Raw genomic sequence first — 21,694 nt, 5'->3', positions numbered from 1 at the left:
GATTAAGTCTTCTTGCTAGACCAATCCCTTTTCACTCTGGCTTTGCTGTCATTGAGTATCCACCATACTCCATTGTACAGATTAACTCTTGCAGTTTAGTACAAATAAAACAGTACCCAAACTTGTCCTTGTTAATATAATATCTTCATTTAATCTGGATGGGAATCACCCATATGTGACCCAGGATTACCGAAACCTGTTGCTGAATGTAGGGTTAATCTTGAAACTTGAAGATCTCAAGCAATCTGGGGATGCTCTCTGTCTACTTCTACTTTTACTATGACCATTAACAATAACCATTAACTAGGATGATGATGGAGGTAAGGCCAACAGAGTTTCTATTACAAATTCTTTGGGTGCAACCAGACATACTGTCAATCTGTTTAGTTTCTGATAGTCTATGCTTTGCAGACAAACCTGTGACACAAACACGTGACTAATACAGCAGTGGTGGGAGGTAGAATGAGGAATTCTTTTGATCATGGTGAGAAAACGATCATAAAAGAGTTCAAGATATCCTTGTGAGTAGTAATTTCTGTATAACCATTTTAGCAATACCAAGCATGTGGTCATTCATAGATGATTACCCAGTGTTGTAATAAATTTACAAAAGCACATTGAAAAAATATGATGGAGTATATTTACCATTTATCCATATACCACAGTGGAGTGAATATATATAAATATATAAAATTTATAATAATATTTATATTATATTAATATAATTGTAATATATATCTATAATATATAATAATATATAATATTAATATATAAGTTAACATTTATATTTATTTACTCCACTATGCAGATACACATATATGTGTGTGTATGCTATTGCAAATATCACAGCATATTAAGCCTTCATTTCCTGAACAAAATCACTGCTGTATGAATAAATAAAATCACTTTATGCCACATAATATAAACCAGGATTTTATTCAGATGGTCCTTTCCTCTTACGGAAACAATATTTTATATCTGTGAATCTACAAACAGAGAATTAAGCATTAACAAAATCATCTATGTCAAGGTTTGATATATTTCAAATTTGCTGATTTTCTGCAAGTTCTATTTCCTGGTCTATGTTTGCCCTGTGGGCAAAAGCTTTCTACCTGAATTTTATGAGCAATCTTCATATTGTAAACAGCTCTTCCTACTGATGCAGTCAAAACGAGTGGGGATTCTTCCTAAACCATCATAATTAGCAAATACCGCTTGGATTGGAGTCAGAAACTGCACGTGATCAGCGTCATTCTCTCCCAGCTGTATGGTGGCACAGCAGTACATCCTCTAATCATGTATGAAACGCCCCAAATTGTGGAGTTTAGAGAGCTGGAAAACGCCTACAGTACGGAAAGCAAAGCCTTTAACAGACTACTGATTTCCATTCACTGAATTTAAATATTGGTACAGTAGACAATGTGCCTCCCATATATAATGGAAACATTCACAGGGAAGCGTTCAGAAGATCCCCATTAGGGGTGGTTACTGGCCTCTTGCACACATAGAAAGTCTATAAGGGGTTTTCTTTCTCAAAGGGCTTTCAGAGGGTACACTGAGACCTACTTCAGAGTCAATATAAAGGACTATTCCCCAGCGACATGTTGATGCTCTGGTTTCAAAACATTTAATAAACTTATTTTGTAGAAATAAATCAGAGATGAACAATATAAATATGTAAGGAAAATTAAAGTATAATTTAAGTATGATTTAAAGTAAATAGACACAGGACTGTTGGAGGGAAATATTAAGTCAATTAGTCTGGAGTAGAGAGGCTTCAGGGAGGAATATTAACAACCTTTAAAAATAGAAAAATCATTCAGTCAATTAACCACGTACTTATTGCTTTCTAACCAGATGCTTGTATTGCGCTTGCCATTAGAGATGCAGACGAGACGTGGGGTCAACAGACAGTCCCTGTCATCAAAGATCCTGTAGTCTAGTGATGGAGAGTGGGATTCTACAATGATTACTAGGACAAATAAATCTATAATAATCACAATAAATGCATAATTTTTTTCTGAATGTTATTAGTAGGTTATAATTTAGATTAAGGGGTCAGGAAAGGTATCTTTGAGGAAGTCTACTTAAGCTGAGAAAATAATGATAACCAAAAGTTCATTAGGTGTAACCACGAGAAGGAAACTGGGGAAAAGCACTGACTGGTTTGCTTGGCTTGTAAGAGGAGTGGAAAGAAAGTCAGTGAAGAGAAAGAAGACTGGGAGAAGAGTTAGGAGCCCTGGAAGCCAAGGGTCTAATATTTTATTTTGCTTTCGTGAAAACACTGGAAGGTTTTATTTTGCTTTAGTGAAAACACTGTATTAGAAAACAGGGAGATCAAACTGGAAGCTCTTTTTATAATTCAAGCTGGAGAAGTTGATGGCTTGGATTAAGGGGGTGGCAATGGGATATAAAAAGAAGATGATGCTCTCTAAATGTGTTTTTGGCATAGAATCAAAGCATTTTCTCTTGAATTTGTAATGGGTAGTTTGAGGGGTTGTGACATTTAAGGATGAATCCCAAATTTCTGATGGGTACAATAAAGTAAATAAATACACACATTCTTTAAATGGGTAAGATTAAGTGCAGAAGAGATTAAGAAAAGAAGATGAAAAGGTACATTCTGAGTGTGTTAAACTTGAGATTCCCCTGAGATTTCAGTGTGGTGATATCAAGGATGGAGATGAGGTCAGATTCATAAAATAGACTTAGAGATGAAATTTGAGAATCTAGTGAGATGTTCTACAAAACATGTATATTAAAAAGAGGTCTAGAACGTAGCACTGGGAAATTTTAGTATTTCTAGGATTGTTTGCCGGCATGATTCTGAGAAGCAAGAAAGTTGAAGATTTTTAAGAATGTGATTATGGGATAAGGTCGGGGGGATAAATTGGGAGATTGGGACTGACATATATACACTACTATTTATAAAATAGATAACTAATAAGAACCTGCTGTGTAGCACAGGGAACATTACTCAATGCTCTGTAATGGCCTATATGGGAAAAGAATCTAAAAGAAAAGAAAAAAAAGACTGGATATATGTATATGTATAAATGATTCACTTTGCTGTACACCTGAAGCTAACACAACATTGTAAATCAACTATACTCCAATAAAAAATTTAAAAAAATAATGTGATTATAAGATGGTCCACAAATTCAAGATTGTTATGAAGGGATGCGAGGACAGGTGGCAGCTGAGGGACAGTGAGAAACAGCGAAGAGTCAATGAATGGGAGACATCAAAAAGGGTTAAATGTTTCTCAAGTAGTTACTATAGGAAAAGAACTGGAGGGAAAGGAGAATATAGTTGGAGAATTAGGTGTCTGATTGAGTGATTTCAGATGTGATACCATTTCAGAACGAGTTCTCTACAACTAACAGGACATGAACCAGGGCCAATGAAATAACTATAACAGAAGTGATTTACTCTAGTTACTGGTACTTTTTTTCTTTTCTTTTTAGTAGAGTTTTGGAAGACTAAATTCTGTTTCTAAGGAGTTTGGAATCTCTTTCTGAAGTTATTGCTTTATTTTAAAAAGCAAAACAACTATCCAAAACTTTTCTTAATTACTTTAGCAATAATTTTTCTTAACGGAAAAAGGATTGGTTAACCAATTTTTCAAAATCATGCAAGCAGGGCTTCCCTGGTGGTGCAGTGGTTGAGAGTCCGCCTGCCGATGCAGGGGACACGGGTTCGTGTCCCGGTCCGGGAAGATCCCACATGCTGTGGAGCAGCTGGGCCCCTGAGCCATGGCCGCTGAGCCTGTGCGTCCGGAGCCTGTACTCCACAACGGGAGAGGCCACAACAGTGAGAGGCCCGCGTACCGCAAAAAAAAAAAAAATCATGCAAGCAGTATAGAATCCTGTGACATCTAAGTAGTGGGCTTTTAATAAAAAGGAATTTTATGTTTTTCACCTCTGAAATGAATGAATTGTATTCATATATGCAAATTAGCAAAATCTATTAGGCCTAAAGATATAATATAATTAAATTATATGCATTTTAAAAAATCCACTATTAGTATAATACAGGATCTAGCTAAGAGTTATTGTTAACTATGTGAAGCCATATGTATGAAAATATTGTAATGTGAAAATAATGTTATAGAACAAAATATCTTTTCCAATCGTTTTGTAAATCTGCTATAATCTAGGAGAAAATGTAAATCTTACCAAAAAATTGTCTGTCTCACCCCACTAATATGGCAGCAACAAGAGTTGAAACAGCTCTCACTAAGACACTGAGTATCATAAACACAATACAGAGAAGAGTAACAGAAACAATGGACACATCTTCAGAAAACAATAAAACGACTATTGTGTAAGATAAAAGTTCCTATTGTATAGGAAGAAGGAAACTAGTTATTTTTCTTTTAATAAGAAAATTACCATTTACACAATAAGGTTGGCTGATCTGAAACACCTTTCCTTGCAGCACCTTTTCATGAACTATGTGGTTGATTTGGTGGCACAGCTGAAACTGAAGCCAAGAAGATTCAAGTTATCTCTAACCTGAAGTATTATTGATCAGTCACTGGAACTTAGGATAATTATGGCATTTCTTTTAGCCTAGATTAGTTCTTTCTAAGAAAACATAAATTATCCTAGATTAGTTCTTTCTAAGAAAACATAAATTAAGTGCATAAATTTAAAGATATATGCACTTCCTAGGCAAATAAAATAATGTCAAATGGTAGTGGGCTTAAATATCAGGGGAAACAAACAAACAAACAAAAAACAGAGTAGTGGAAGCTCAGATAAACTCAAGAGGCTGTCTGATTTGACCAGACCAGGGTCCCCAATTCCAGGCATCTTGCTCAATAGCATCATTTTTTTAGGTATCTGTTGTGCATCATTTGATGAATTTAAAAACAAAGAAAAGAGACAAAAAACACCCGTGTTTTCCCAATGAAATGGTGCTATTTGAAGCAAGAACTAGGAGAGTGCATAAATGTAGGCATTCTTCTTAAGAAGGTGGACCTTTAGAGTCATTTTCTTAATGTTCAATGTGATCTTCCTTTATGTGAATGAAGAATGTACTGGCCACTCACTAGCAGTGTGTTATTATCATCATTATGAATCCATTAGACATACTTAGGTGAGCTGAGTAACAGCCTTGTGACCAAATCCTCCTTCTCTTGCTTTTAGTGTAGCATTTAATAGAACACAAATTGCTCCTTATTTATTTTTGCCTATGGTAAAAATTCTAAGGAAATATAAAAGTCCTCTCCTTTGCCCTTGGATATCAATAGAAGTAGCAGATGTAGTGAGTTTTGAGTATTAAATTGTTGCATGTTTGTCATTATTGTAACAAGTGAGTCACAGCTATATCTGATAAACCTAGTAGTAGTAGTTATTAAATCTGGAATATTCTACCCTAAGAGTAAAGTTGCAGGGAGGAGGGCAGCAAAAAGGTCTAATGCTTAATAAAAGTATGCAGTTTCCATTGTCTCTGGAAGCTGTATTTTCCTCCTATACAATGATATGAAACACAGGCACACACATGCATATTAATACTAATACACACATAACCAGTCTGCAAAGGAGACATGTGGCATGGTTGCAGTTATTTTAGTTTGAAAGTTATCCTTGGAACACTCTACCATAGTGCTGTACCTTAGTTGATTTCCTCCTGCCTTTCTTTGCCTAATGGCTTTCTCTTGCTACTGAAGCCTGTTTTGCCACACTCTGCAGGTAGCATATGCAGGAGAATAAATGTCTTTCTCTCCCAGTTGCTTTCAACCAATGACTGACAGCTGGAGTCCTTTCATCATCTCCCTTACATTTTAAGGAGAGTAACTCGGAGGTGTACGTCCTACACTGGCTGCCAGAGTCTCTCCAATGGAAAGAAGCTCCAGTCACTCATGAAGGCAGATGACTTTACTGATTCTCCTGTCTCATTTCCATATTCCCTTACTGATGAGTCCCTCACCTCCAAAAGAAACTATCAATACTTTCACTCAAATCCTTGTCTCAGGGTCAGCTTCTGCTTCTGGAAGAGCCCAAACTAAGACATATGTCAAACATGACTTTTAACTTAATAACCCTGAGAATATTTGCAATTTCAACTCAATTCTTAGGTCCAAATTGCAAATAATTTTGCTAACATAGACCTTTTGTGGTTTGATATGTTATTTAAGCACTTATAATGATCTTCACACATAATAGATGAGGTTAAAATGTAGGTATGAAAAGTAGGTATATGTTTGTATTAAAGTTATACCAGACTACTTAAAATACTGAATTCATCATTAATTTTTCCAGTTCAGCAGTATTTTAATTGTTGTGAAGCTATCCTAATGTTTTAAAAGTTGAGAAAATAGTAACAAGTGTTTCTGCTTGATATTTTTTGAAACTCTGCCAATAGCAGTTCATCAATCTGTTAATCTTCTAGCAGTTATTCACCAGGTAGGAAAGGTGCAGTCAAAGTATTTTCCCTAATTTTTTTTTTTTCATTTTTAAGAAGATCAGACTCTTTAGAGTCTGTTGGTCACCAGATCCATCAACCATCTAGGAAAATGATGCCTTTCATGGCTCAATCAGAGCCTCATCTAAATTTCAGCAGAAATCTGTAACTTCAAGCTGCCATCCCCACTCCTGTTTCCATGGGAATAGACTTCAGATGAGGGAAAAGAAAAAATGGACGGGGTTAGGAGCTTTCAAATAGTCATTCAAAATCATGATGAGGTTTTCAAAGCTTCTTTCCTAGGTGATTATTTTGTAGCCTCTTAACCCCTTTTTGCCAGTGTGTTTCCATGGAAATATGACAAAAATGGCTGTCCAAGCCTCCAGCAGAGATTATTAGCATTCTTGTGAATTTCAGCTTTGGCTGCTGTCTGGACTGGGCAAGATCTTTTACTATCAGTTTTACATATTAACTACACTGTTTCTACTCATTGTCTTTTTTCTTTATCATTTTTACTTCTTTGAAAGTTCCCTTCACAAATTTATACTTATGATCAAGATCAAATTGATCGTGACATCACTGAAAAAAGCTTGTTTTACATTTTAATATTTGAACCGGCTGTAGAGAGCGTCAGAAATTTTAGAGACCGGCAGAAGGAACATTATTTAGTTATTGGACTCAATGTCTGTTAGATAGGTGTTGATAGATATGCAGCAAGAATCATATTTAAAATATTTAGCAACTGTTAAGACACAGCACTGAAACCAAGGGGGACACTGTGGGCTCCTGGGATCTGGAGCCTTTCTGTTCAGCCTCAGTGACCTTCCCTGAGTTCCAAAGGGCAGGTTCAAACAGTTGTTAATCAGGGAAGGGAGGGGATTCAGAGACAAGGAAGGAGCAGGCAAGAAACAATAGGGTCCCGGGATACAAATAACAATATCTTTGTGCTCTTTACAGAAAGAAAACCCCCAACAAATGGAAATTGTTAGCATTCTTCATTCCAGATTAAAGGAACCAGAAAAGCTCTTCAAGACACCAACTGAGGCCAGATTAAAGGAAAGGAGGCCCTGCACACACCCTAATCTTATCAGCAATTCCACCCTTGAACCACTGCTATAGAACTCCTCACTAAACTCACTAAACCCTCGGGGTTGGGACACACAGTTTTGAGGGCAAGAGCCTGCTCTGTGTCCCTCTGCCAGGCACAGCAATAAAGCTATTCTTCACCCAAACTCTGTCTCCGAGGTTCGATTCGGCACTGGTACACAGAGACAGAGCTTTCGGCATCTGCACCAACCAATCAGAGCAACAGGTTGGTCCCACTTAAATTATCAGCCCTATTGTATAACAACCAATAAGTTGTTCAACTAAAAGTAGCCCTATATAAGATGAGTATAGCATTAGACCCAAATAAATTATCCAGCGCCTATAACTGAGCTCCTATAAAACTTACAAAAGAGCGCACAAGAGAAAAGGATAGAAAAACATAGCAATTTGTCTTTTTAAAAATCAAAGTGCATATTCTTTTATATGAAGGTCATTTGAAAATCAAAATCATTCTTATTACTGAAGACATTATGCTAAAAGATAGAGAAAGAATACATATGGGTCTTTGACAGCACCTCTGGCAAGATATCTTGTGTTGAATGTGAAAAAATAACAGCATGCTACATACATAGTTTCATCTGTTGTACCTTCTGAAATTTGCTGAGCAGCTCAATCTACAATTATTGCTAGGGGAAATCTTAAAGTTCTGGTTGACCTTATAAAGTACTTTCATTCTTCAGACTCTTATTATTCTATACTTGGAGCATTTTACCTATAAGGTCTTGTCTTATGAATATGAATTGAAAAAAACAAGTTTCAATGTGTAATTATCTGAGTTAGTGGGTTCCTAATTTAAATTTAACAGCAACTAACTCACTATCAAAACTAATCTTGATTGATGTTTTCAAGTAATATATCATAACAACAATAAAATAAAGCAGTCTGATTTTCCAAATCATTGTCACTACTCTCAAGTGCAGTCTGGCATAGTGTTAAGCACATGGCCGTTGAGGGCAGGATTTGGTCAGCAAGCCAAATCTGGCTTTTAGCTTGCTTGTGTAAATAAAGTTTTACTGGAACACATTCATACCCATTCGCCCATTCCTGTGTTTTTTTGTTTTTTTTTTAATTGTCTATGGCTGCTTATCTACTAAAAGGAGAGAGTTGAGTAGTTGTCACAAAAACCCCATTGCAGGAAAAGCCTGAATATTTATTCTCTGGTCTTTTAAGCAAAAGTTTGCTGACCCTTGCTCAAGCCTTTAATTATAAGATTATACCATTTCCAGAGAAGACACTTTGAAGTTGGAGTCTTTTTTTTTTTTTGAATTCTAAAAGCAGTCTATTAATAATGGATAAAAACGTGATTGCCTGCTGTCTGTACTTACATCCATAAACTCCACATTGGCTTTGGGACCAGTTGTTTCATTAAGAATCTTAATAGCCACAGGAATCTTCACTGTTTCTCCTTCAGGGACCCAAATACCCTTGGGAAGAAAAAAATCACATTAAATCTATATTAAGACATACAACATTTAGACCAGAAACAAAATTTGATTAAACACTTGACCTATTAATACCTTAAAAAATAATTTAGAAGTTCCATATTTTGTCATTCAATCAACAAATGTTTTTCAAGCACCTATGTTACAAATTACTCAGCAACTTGGTTTTCTGCTTTCATTACCTGAAGGTGGATCATATGTGTATTCTGCTTTCAAGGTGTTTACGCTATTATCAAGTTCAATTTGTGTAAATGAAAAAGGCTTTGAATAGTAAAAAAAAAAAAAAAGAAGAAGAAAAAGAAAAAACGTTGAAATAATAATAATATTTGACTTGGATGATATCATCAACTTCTCACAACTTTGAGAAAGCTGTTTTGATTTTTGAACTTCAATTGTCTTATCTGTAGTTTAGAAGACTGGGGTAATTAATGTTGGAGGTTCTTTTCAGCTTTAATATTATCTAATTATTCTGCAACTAAAAATAAAATGAAATAAAAAAGCATATTCTTATGTATCAAAATTCAGATTGATTTAAGAATTAATTTTCTAAGGTTGATTGTTTAAGAATTAGTTTTCAGGGCTTCCCTGGGGGCGCAGTGGTTGAGAGTCCGCCTGCCGATGCAGGGGACACGGGTTCGTGTCCCGGTCCGGGAAGATCCCACATACCGCGGAGCGGCTGGGCCCGTGAGCCATGGCCGCTGAGCCTGCGTGTCCGGAGCCTGTGCTCCGCAACGGGAGAGGCCACAACAGTGAGAGGCCCACGTACAGCAAAAAAAAAAAAAAAAAAAAGAATTAATAGTTTTCAAAGGCAAGTACTAGGGAGTATTGAGCACATATTAATTTGTCTATATTATTTAATATTCAAGGATTTTTATTACTTCTGAAGTAATATAAAATATTTATATTAATCACTGAAAGTTCTCTCTTCCTCTAGAGACATAATTATATTCAAACAGGACCTGTGCATTGTGGGAAAGTATAAAGTTGGCAGGGTTTGGGTAAAGTACAACTTTAGCTAAATAACAGCATTTCTGAGTAAACAATTCAATCATCTGAATGAGGATAATGATAGTGGTAATACAGGGATGCATAGAATATACAAGAATATTTTTTTTTAAGTGTATCGTCCCAAAGGAACACAGAAGCAGATATGAGGTTACATGTAAAAAAAAATCTCAAATTTTAATTTATTAGCCTTGACATCAAAAATGTCTTCTAAGGACAGTTTTAACATTAAAATGAAAGGAAGAAAAAAAATAGTCTACTATTCCTGAGCAGAACACCTCCACTTCCTGTTTTTCTTAATATCAGCTGGTTGTAGTTATAAAGAAAATATTTTTAAAAGTTTTTCACTTAGTACTTCTATGCTAAGACATATGTATTTGTGTTATCCAAAGTGGAAATAATAGAAGACCTAAACACAAGAATTATTAAAAAGTCAAAATAATAAAGAAAAAAAGACTTTAACCTTTAGAAGGTGAATTTAAGGGTTATGTTCTTAGAGTGAATAGGGAAAGCTATATGTCAAATGCAAAATAATAAGCCAAGTTCTCTGCAGTATATTTTTTTTTGTAAATTATTACCATAAAAATGAGGAAAAAAAAGCCCAAGACTCATTTTCTTTTTGATGGTACTAGGGTGGAGAACAGGCTTACCGTTATTTAAAAAAGTAACAACAGAGGGGGTTACCTTATAAAGATATAGCATCAATATTAAAATATTCCTAAAGTATACTTTTGAAATAAGAATATACATTCAGTGTGAATTAATTTGCACTGCTTTTTAAATTAGTATAGTCATTATTTTCCAGGCTCCATCAGACCACAGTTCAACTATCCTGATACCATGATATTGGTTCAAATCTTTTATGTTTAAACACAGTGTATCTTCAACCAGAAGGAAGCATTAACCAAGTAATTGGCTAAGCCAACTTGAATTTCTGTGGTCAAGAATAATTCTTTAAAGTTTAAGACAGTATGTCCTTGTAAGAACTAATATATTAATTAAAACTTAGGGTCAACAATATACACTGTAGGCATAAATTTAAACATACTTATGGAACTTTCAGTAAGCTTTTAAGAGAGGTAATTTCAATACATGTGCAACACTCTTGGACAGTGGGCAAATAAGTGTTGTTAAAAATATTAATAAAGCTTTATTATTAAATAATAATAAAATATTATTAATATTTTACCTTCTGAGGTCACTAGATAATATTTAGTCTTGAGTTATATGGTATTCATGATTTAAAATAAAATTCAATTTCCAGACCGTACCATCTTTAAAACTACAACCATGACTATATGCAAGGTACATGCCAAGATTGAGTTACTTTTAAAATGGAAGTCCATTTTTTTCCTAGCACAATATAAATAGGGAAACAGATAGGATACATTGTGTCTCTTTAAACATAAAAAGGATTTGAAGACTGGAAGGTATCAAGTCAGCCTAGAATAGTTTATATTCAAATTAGGTACTCAGCTAATATATTTTTTTTTAATTTTTATTGGAGTATAGTTGCTTTACAATGTTGTGTTAGTTTCTACCATACAGCAAAGTTAATCAGCTAGACATATACACATATCCTCTCTTTTTTGGACTTTCTTCCTATTTAGGTCACCACAGAGCACTGAGTAGTGTTCCCTGTGCTATACAGTAGGTTCTCATTAGTTATCTATTTTACACATAATATCAATAGTGTACATATGTCAATTCCAATCTCCCAGTACATCCCACTCTCCTTTCCCCCTTGGTATTCATACGTTTATTCTCTACATCTGTGTCTTGTCTGTGTCTCTTTCTCTGCTTTGTAAATAAGATTGTCTACACCAATATTTTTAGATTCCATAAATATGCATTAATATACAATATGTTTTTCTCTTTTTGACTTACTTCATTCTGTATGACAGTCTCTAGGTCCATCTACGTCTCTACAAATGACCCAATTTCATTCCTTCTTATGGCTGAGTAATTCTCCATTGTATATGTACCACATCTTCCTTATCCATTTCTCTGTTGACGGACATTTAGGTTATTTCCATGTCCTGGCTACTGTAAATAGTGCTGCAATGAACATTGGGGTGCATGTGTCTTTTTGAATTATAGTTTTCTCTGTGTATATGCCCAGTAGTGGGATTGCTGGGTCACATGATAGTTCTATTTTTAGTTTTTAAAGGAACCTCCACACTGTTCTCCACAGTGGCTGTATCAATTTACATTCCCACCAACAGTGCAAGAGGGTTCCCTTTTCTCCACACCCTCTCCACCATTTGTTGTTTGTAGATTTTTGGATGATGGCCATTCTGACCTGTGTGAGGTGATATCACATTGTAGTTTTGATTTGCATTTCTCTAATAATTAGTGATGTTGAGCATTTTTTCATGTGTTAGTTGGACATTTGTATGTCTTCTTTGGAGAAATGTCTATTTAGGTTTTCTGCCCATTTTTGGATTGGGTTGTTTGCTTTTTTGTTATTGAGCTGCATGAGATGTTTGTATATTTTGGAGATTAATCCTTTGTCCGTTGATTCATCTGCAAATATTTTCTCTCATTCTGAGGGTTGCCTTTTTCATCTTGTTTATGGTTTCTTTTGCTGTGCAAAAGCTTTTAAGTTTAATGAGGTCCCATTTATTTTTGTTTTTATTCTCATTAGTCTAGGAGGTGGGTCAAAAAACATCAGCTAATAATTCTGAATTTAATTGAACAAAATATGCAGAACAAAAGATTAAGAAACTTTTGCATTTTCACCATAGAATAAAAGTTTTATTTTAAAGAGATTACATTATTTTTGGAAAATTCAAGAGAGAAAATTAAGGTTTATATTCCAATTGTTAATAATTTCCATTAAATAAATCTGTCTTAAATATAAGAAAATAACATTTTAAGATGTAAAGTTCTTAAGATCTTACATATTTTAGCCAACATATTTGTAAAAATGTAGGCTTGCATATAGCTTTGAGAAACTTGTTAAAGCAAATTTTGGGAATTGAAGTAATGGACATTACAAGAAGGATTTAGTACTATCCCAACAGAGCTTCTTATTCTTGTTGTTTACCATTAAAAATAAATTTCACCACAATTAACCTTGGGCCTGGCCTTTGAATTGGTTTTGTAATTAAGTTAAATAAGTAAACATGCAAATGCTATCATTCAAGCTCTCGCTTTCCAGAAATATCTCTCTTATTAAAAACCCATGTTGTCACCCTCTCCTTCTAGCTAACCTGAACTTAGAGAAAAGAAAGAAAAGCACATTGCCCAGGTCTCTCGGGGATCTCCTCCTGTGTAGGGGTAAAGATAAATGGGTTGGATCTGGGTATTTTGGAAAAGAACAAATTTGCCAAAGGGAGATGATATCAAAAGGAGGTCAGAAGGCATTCAGAGAATGAACAATATTTTGGCTTTGCATCCTTGTTTCCTGCTTTCTCATAACTGTATCCAACCCAGTTTAGTCAATAAAAATTAATGAATTCATTTGTTCAGCAACTTCTCAATACTATAAAGATTTCTCCTCTCTGAATATTAAAGAGGAAGTTAGGTTGGCTAGAACAATAACTTTGGCTATTATTTAAAACAAGTCTGAAACAAAACAAAATAACTGATGGTATGTGTTATTTTCTACTTACTTTATAAACAGTTCCAAAAGCACCTGAACCAAGTACTTTTACTCTTTTGAGCTCAGTTTCTTTCAAAATACGTAGTTGAGCTTGATTAGGCGCCGTACCACTGGGTGTTAAGGGTTCTACCAACTACAAAGCAAAAAGAGTACAGGTTACACAACTTTCGATCCAACAATCAGTGTTCCTCTCTTTTTCTCTCTGGTTCACTTTCTCACACATAGAAAACACACACAAGACCACTTTTCCTTGACAAACAATATGTTTGTCAAATGGATCACTCACAATTCCTTCTGACCCTACCCTTTCTCTTCTCATGCTATTCACCTGGGTGAACACAAGTAACAAATGTATACCTACCTTGAGGCATACTAGTCTAGGGGATTTTTTTCCCACTTTTTATAGAAATTTAGAGACTAATTAGGGGCTCTTAATTCTACTTTTTCATGCTCCTTCCTTTTGGAAAACTTCATCTAAGACTTAGAGATTTTACTTATGCCAGTGTACTCTATCAAAGTTTTTTTTCATTTCAGGAAATTCGATACATAAAAATTAAATAAATACAATTTTTAAAAATTAAAAAACTACCTTCTTATCATTTAATACCTAGCAGGGAAGTCAGGACAGACATGTCAGAAGAGAAGAAAACAAGTTAGCACAATGTCACTACACCAAGACAGTGTTTCTAAATCTTTCATGTACATATGAATTACCAGAGTTTTTTGTTAAAATGCAGATTCTGGTTCAGTAGATATGGATTTGAGGCTGAAATCTGCATTTTTACAGAACTCCAGGAGATTCCTCTTTATGATGATGGTCCTTGAACACATTTTAAGTAGCAAGGCCCTAAGAGCACCTTCTAGGTTAAAAATTCTAAAATGCTATGAATTGATTCTAGATCATAAATGAATTCTATGAAATGCAGAGGAATAAAATAACCACTGGGGAGTGAGGTTTGCTTTTTGTGGCTCCTAAAAGGAGGAACACTTTAAAATTGGTCTTGAGATAATAAAAATGGATGGACATGGGGGAGGACACTGCCACCAGGAAGAACAGTTTGCACACAGTATCAGGGAGAAGGACAGGTCTGAAGGGTGAGATTAGAGTGGGAAATACCAGTTCCTAAAGTGGGCTGGGTAGCCAAAAGGGGTAAAATTAGGCTGATAATTTTAGATGTCATAGTTTAGATGCCATTTCCAGAGAGGATGGGTAAGCAGGAGAAAGGCATGTAAATGTGTGCCAATTTCTTGACTATGTGAATACAAAAATGTAGACAGAAGAGAGACTCTGGGTGCCAAAAAGTTTATACTGTATGTTAAAATTTTAGAGTTTTATCTATGCTTGAGGAAAAAGGCAAGTCAGAGAAACAAGAGCTTTTTTAAAATTTATTTTTAAGTTAAATAAAAGAACTAAACTTTAAACACAGACAAATAGCTTGTTCTCCCTCAGCATAAGGAAATAATTAAGGCCTACTCCTACTCACATTGTCTTGAAAACCACCACAGTATTTCAAAATGTCTGTTTATAAGGCTAACTGCACTGCGGTCCTCAGCTTGGTTATTATCATCATGCTTCTGTGAACATCATGGTCTACTTAATTAGCTAAACAGAATCTTGAATGTAGGTAAAGTTTAGGGATGTTAGCAAGAATTTGGGAAAGGTGATAAGAATTATAATATTCTTAAGCTATTTTTTAACAGTCTGGCAACTAATACACTTTTATTTCAATTTCAAATTTATCTTGTAATAATGCATATAACTGCATTCAAGTCCCATAAATCTCAGAAAGAGTCACACAATTCTTTAACAAATCTGAAAAAAATCTCCTGCAGAGGATCCCATTCATTTGAATCCTGCTGTGCAGAATTTCTTTCATAGATTTTGATACACATACTATGTATACAGTAAGAAACTTTTATAAAAGTTTAAAAGTTATAAAACTTTACAATCATATACAAAAGTCATACAAAAATCATATGCAAGATTGGGGACTGGATTTTAGCAGTTTAGGCTAGATAGACTTAAAAATGTATATACATGTATTATATATAGGCATATACTGTGCAATAATTTCATATTTTGAAAACTTTACAATTCTACCCGCAATTTTATTAAGTATCATTCAATTTATTTCTACAAACACATTTTTTCCCCAGGAATTTGAGTATAATACCATTAAAAGAGCACAGTTTTATTTTATGACCCAGTATGGTAGAAAGACAATTGAGTTTAAATTTGTGGGTTTGTATATCATTGTTGCCACTTACAGGCTTAGAACGCAATTTGCCTTTCCTGGCCCTTCATTTCACATCTGTGAAATTGGTATACCAATAATTATCTTAGAAGATTGTTAAAGGATGAAATGGTATATACGTAGGTGGAAAACTCTGGAATATTACCTGCCATAATATAGGCACCAAATCTGTCACTCTTCAAGGGATAGGATTATATCTCATTAATACATTTCTAAATCACAGCATCTATCAAAGTATCAAGCTTATAGTGCACCTCAATAAGTGTATATTGAAAAAAAGATTTTCTACTTTTATGCATGCAACAGAAAAAAAGACAATCTGGGTCAACATGATTTTGTGAAGCGTATCAATTTTAAAAATCTTCCAACAACATATCATGTTTTAACAAAGTTTTCACATCTGAGGCAGATTTCTAGCTTCAGTATTTAAGAATTTAAGTTGAACCTGTTAAAAATTCCTCTTCTATTTAGATGGTAGGAAATCACGGTTATTTACTCTTACTGAGAGAAAGATGAGAATTCAACAATTAGCTAATTTAGTCCTAAGCTATAACTTTCTATAAAAAATAGAATATGCTTATAAAACCAATCAGTATGTGTTTATTTAGTAATGAAATGCCAATTTGGAGGGCATTATTAGAAAGCACCATATTAACAGCACAAAACAAAACAACTATTTTCATAGCAATGAGCTTTTCCTACACATAGTTAAGAGACAGAATTTGTCTTCTATTTATTCAATCACCTAAATATCCACTGCTATTCCAAACCTTTAATTCCTTTCCAACTCTAGTTTATTTACTTCACTTTTCAGAATTCTTTCAGTGACTGCTCCAAGCTGTCCATAAGGGAGAATTCTACCTGTCTCCATCATCCTAGCTAACCTGAAAATATGCACAGCACATGGGCTGTGCCCAAACTGTTATTCATGTTCACATGTACAAGGCTGAAAGTGATCAAGTTGATCTTTTGTAACATCCAGTTCAAGTTGGAATCATTACTATGTTCACTCTGTGTATATAACTACCATTTTTATGCTTGAACGTGTCTACTGATAAGACAGCCCATTTAATTTCAGATAACTTCAATCATTAGAAATACCTTCTTATATGTAACTGTATAGTAGCTTTCTGAAACTTTCAAATAATTCTATCCAGATTTAACTTTTGGGGGAAAAGAGCTAAAATTTAATTCATTATCAGTGTGAGAAACATATGAATGAATGAATATTCCCATTCCTTTCAGTGTTAAGAGGAAAAGTCAAAATGTCACACTGACAGTGAGACAGAAAACAAATGCAAAGAAGGCAGACTGTCTCAGTACAGATTTGCTCTGAAATGTTCAGATAGGCATGGATACGTGTATCAGGAGAAAGAGGTAGGATTCGAGTTGAGAAGGATATGGTAACACATGGTCTTCTGCAATTGTTTTTCCTCTATAACCTTTATGGTGAAAACGATCATCTTGCATGCTAGAGAATTCAGTGTGGCAATACAAAAGAAATTATAGTATTTTATGGATAATTTACATATTCACAATAACTAACATGCATAATATTAAATGCACCTCATAAATAGTGTGATAAGGCCTATGTGATTACAAAACTAAGCTTTATCCTGAAGCTCATCTTTTCACTGCTGCTATAATGAGATCAGTGGCTACGAATTTAATGGCCCTAATTAAAGCATAAATTGCTTGCCAATCTGGCTTTATTTTAAACCAAAAAAATTCTATTGTTTTCTAACATTTTTCTAGTTCTGCTACTGAGATATTCTCTGACTCAGATATTGTCTAGTTCTGCTACTTGTATATCCTAGAGCTTGTTAATGGACCCCTGTCTCCAAAAGAAACAGATCTGGCCCAATATGATAATTTCCTCGACCCCTGCTATTTGCCCTCTTCAAGCCATGAGGCTGCCTTGACTACACTTATTATATACTCTGATTTTCCATCAACTTTGTATACCATACTATAAAATATAAACCCTCAGCAGGAAATTGAATAGAATTTTCTCTTGGATTAAAAAACTAAGTATCTAAACCTTCTAAACCTAATGAAAATCCCTAAACACTTGAAGAGAAGAAATGAACACCTCACCTCTGTTTCCAGGAATCTTCTTAAGGCTCTTTTCTTTTTGATGCTCTTCCTTCTAACATAAACTGCAAATGTTAGACCCACGATGACCATGATGAAAAGCCCGCCAATGACTCCGGCTGCAATTAGAGGAGTCCTGCCAACCAGAATGGAAAAGTAAAGAAAAAAGTATGAAGAGAGAAAAGACAGAGGAAGAGGAAAAAGCAGTTGGACAAGCCATTATCCACATATCACAAGTCTAGTCAATTAGAAGAAATGCAAATTAAAAATGCATTAAAGCTTTCACAAAACTTTTCTCATGGTAAAAACTGTACCTGTTTTTTGTTTTGCTTTGTTTTTTAGTAATAAACCATGCACAGACAACTAATCTTTGGGGATGAGCAGCCACAACATGCCATTTGATGAAAAAATGTAAAATTTGATAACAAAATGAAGAATGTATGTCAAATTTTTGATATAGGATAATTTTAAATCATTTTAATTTTACTTTTATCTATAAAGAAGTAGAAATGCATTTAAATAGTATTGTTGTGGTTTATAATATTATTTTCAACGTTTTCTCTGAAGCAGGCTTTCTCAACAGTGGCACTATTGACATTTGGGGCTGGATACTTGTTCATTCTGGGGACTGTCTTTTGCATTTTAGGATGTTTAGCAGCATCCTTGGTCTCCATCCACTACAAGCCAGTAACACCTCCATCCTCTAGTCATGACTGTCTCCAGACATTGTCAAACGTCTGTCAAAATCACTGCCAGTTGAGAGCTACTGTTCTAAACCAAAAATGAGTGGTCTGAGGACCTATGAACCCCACACCTCTGGTATATAGAGATATCAACAGAGAGATGCATTGACAAAAGTACTATTTCAAACTCTGGCAAGGGCAACTTTGCTGGGACAAAGGGTACGAGAAAGATGAAGACTGGGTCAGATGGGTTTTCAGAGTTATGATGACTGGAGTAAGCATTATTATTAAAAGCAGGAATAAGCATCATATACCCATGAAAGATGTCTACACACTAAGTATTAAAAAAAATATGTAAATAGTATTAAAAAGGGATTAGGAAGAAATTGGAGATTTTTATTCTTAAAATGTTTCTCTAATATATTGTTAGCTAATGTATAATTTTGAAACTGATCACTTTTTGTTTTCTAAGATAAATTTTTGCTTGCTTTAAAAGTAATGTTTATGGTCTTAACTTCTTGTTCTAGAGTAGAGTAGTATCTATGAGCTTTCTGTAGTCAGAGCCCTGAAATATATTAATTTCATATGTCATAGCAAGCCGTTCAGAGTAAAACACATAGGTGTTGACTATGAAGTCATGATAGATATCAAAACTAAAAAAATAACTCCCTGAATGCTCATGCTTTCCATAGTAAAGTGTTTTATATTTTATATTCCTATTTATAGAAGAACCTACTCTATACAGCTACCCTCCTTCAGAAAAAAAAAAAAAATTACTTGTTCTTGAAAGGTAAACTTTTGCTCAAAGACAGATTGGAAATAACGAAAGCAGATGATCCTAAATAGAATTTTTAAATTCTAAAGAGCTCTGGGAAAAAATCTGGGTAACTTCTTCTATAAATTAAGTCATGTCTTTTAAACATTATAACTGTTATATTATTGTCATATAAAACTGCAAAGAAACCTTAAAATGTAGTTCATCCTAAAGGTTGTTTCCTGACAGCTCAAAGTCCTACAGCATACTGAAATGTTGCTATAATTCAACTAGATTTTCCTAAATGGAATTTTCTAAAGACTTAAAAATCTATGCTGAGAAAATTAAACTAAAGTACGGAAACAAACTCATCATTGTGATGTGTTTTGGTGTGTGTAAGATCACATTTTTGGTATGCCAGTTATATGTATTTCAGAAAATATTTTAGTTTTCAACCCAAGGCATAATTTTCAGCTCAACTGCCTAACACATCCCTGAAAAGCCACTACTATAAAAAGAACTGTATTTTTGTTTCCTGAGCCCAACTTTTTATTGCAAAGGATTTATGCATGATTGAGAATAGTCCCCAGTATTTTTTTAATTGTGGATTTGAACTAAACTCTAAACTTCCTCTGCTTATCTATTTTTCAAAAGAATAAATGGTATGTATTTATGACAATATTTGTCAATGTCACTGTAAATTAAAAGAAAATTCTTTTTTTTTTTTTTTCATTTTAAGAATGATCACTTCCAATAGAACAAAACAAGATCCCTGACTCTATTTTTTTTCATCTAATTTGGATGGATATCAGTTATCATATCATTACTACTTAGTTTAGTCATGGCAATGAAAATAAAACATTCAAAAACTCAATAGACAGTAATTTCTATGATTTTTCTAGTTAGCTTTTAGTTTTGATATTTTCCCTCAGCAGTTCCTTGGTTGACTTGCATTCCTCTAGCTTCTTTCTTCTTTTACCACTCTACAGGAATGATAAAGGTACAACCAACCTGAAGAAATAAAGAACTAGAGTTTCTGCACCTAAAACTAATAAATAAATGATTTTTTGGACATTTTAAGAGGCCAAACTCTTCTTATTCCAGAGAAAGTTACTCTTGAAAAAGAACATCAACCACAAGGAAGCAACCAATTAAATTGAAAAGGGACAATGTTCTATAAGAAAACTTGCTTGTTCTCTTTAATGAGTGAATATCATGAAAAAAGGTACTGATCTTGATTAAGAAGACTTAATATTCACAAAACCAGACATGAAATGAAACCCTGGCCTGGACTCTAGCATGGACAAGCCAACTATACAGAAATTTTTTAGATAACTTGAGAAATTAGAATATGGATTAGATAGTAGACGAAATAAAAATGTGTTGGCATGTAAAGACGTGGACCAGAAATTGAAAAGACTGAGTTACAAAACAGTAGGATTTAATCAGAAAAAAGTTCATATACACATACACATATATGTGTGTAAAAAGATCTGGAAGAATGTACAATAAGACACTGTGACTCTAGTGTTCTTATTTTTGTATTTTTACTTTTGGGCATTCTCTAATATTCTACAATATATTTATTTTCCCTTTGAAATAAAAGTTAATTAAACTTAAGAAAAATACAGAAAAAATAAATCATTGTCTAAAAGCTTAGTTTTACAATAATGGCCTTGTTTTCTTTCTTTATTTTCTTTTTGAATGTTTACTTTGCATCTTTTCAATTAAGAATTCATTTTGCTATTCCCTGTCCACTTTTATGATCTAAGTGCTTCTGCAGATATTTTCTATTCATTATAGGTTAATGTGTCTGAGACATTTAATTACCACTATGTTTCTTATAATTAACATTATGTTTTATAAGACCACTCTAATCTGAAGTTACACTACTTACACATTTCCTACGCCCCCTGCAGTTTTGATGATTCCTAGATATTTGTAGGTGTAGGATAGATGTGCATTTTTTTTTTTTCCTGAGAGTTAATGCTTCACTCTTTATGAGGATCCTTTGGATAAAAGGGATATAGCTACTTAAGTTGCTTTTTTAAATTACTGTATATCCCTCCTAGGTCTCATGCTGACTATTTCCAACTAGGCTATATTCCTGAAAGAGTGTGTTCCTCTTATATGTTAGTCAGAGTAGCCTCCAAGAGGCTGAAATGTGACACTATTAATGAAATCAAAACCAAGAGACCTCGAGTACTCTGTAATCCCTTATCTGTAACAGGATTATTATTTGTTTCCTATCTTTTACCTGTCCATTAAAAATCGCTGGGATCCCCTAAAGTATACAAGATAGGACATGACAAGTGATAAGTGTAAGCTTTTTCTAA

The 21,694-nt window shown here is 34.1% G+C and overlaps 1 protein-coding gene across 1 annotated transcript in view; it reads right to left on the bottom strand.

Moving 5' to 3' along the window:
- ERBB4 (erb-b2 receptor tyrosine kinase 4) overlaps positions 1 to 21,694 on the bottom strand; it is a 1,112,967-nt gene that overhangs the window by 218,977 nt on the left and 872,296 nt on the right. The window contains exons 17-19 of the mRNA XM_067740710.1: positions 17,925 to 18,057; positions 13,583 to 13,705; positions 8,844 to 8,942 (exon numbers count right to left, since the gene is read on the bottom strand). Of these exons, the coding sequence (XP_067596811.1) occupies positions 8,844 to 8,942; positions 13,583 to 13,705; positions 17,925 to 18,057 (355 nt within the window). The remainder of the gene's footprint in view (positions 1 to 8,843; positions 8,943 to 13,582; positions 13,706 to 17,924; positions 18,058 to 21,694) is intronic.

This window comes from Pseudorca crassidens, chromosome 6, assembly GCF_039906515.1.
Source record: "Pseudorca crassidens isolate mPseCra1 chromosome 6, mPseCra1.hap1, whole genome shotgun sequence".
Lineage (NCBI taxonomy): Eukaryota > Metazoa > Chordata > Mammalia > Artiodactyla > Delphinidae > Pseudorca > Pseudorca crassidens.
Note: the sequence above shows the minus strand (reverse complement) of the source record. Positions and strands in the feature narration are given on the sequence as shown.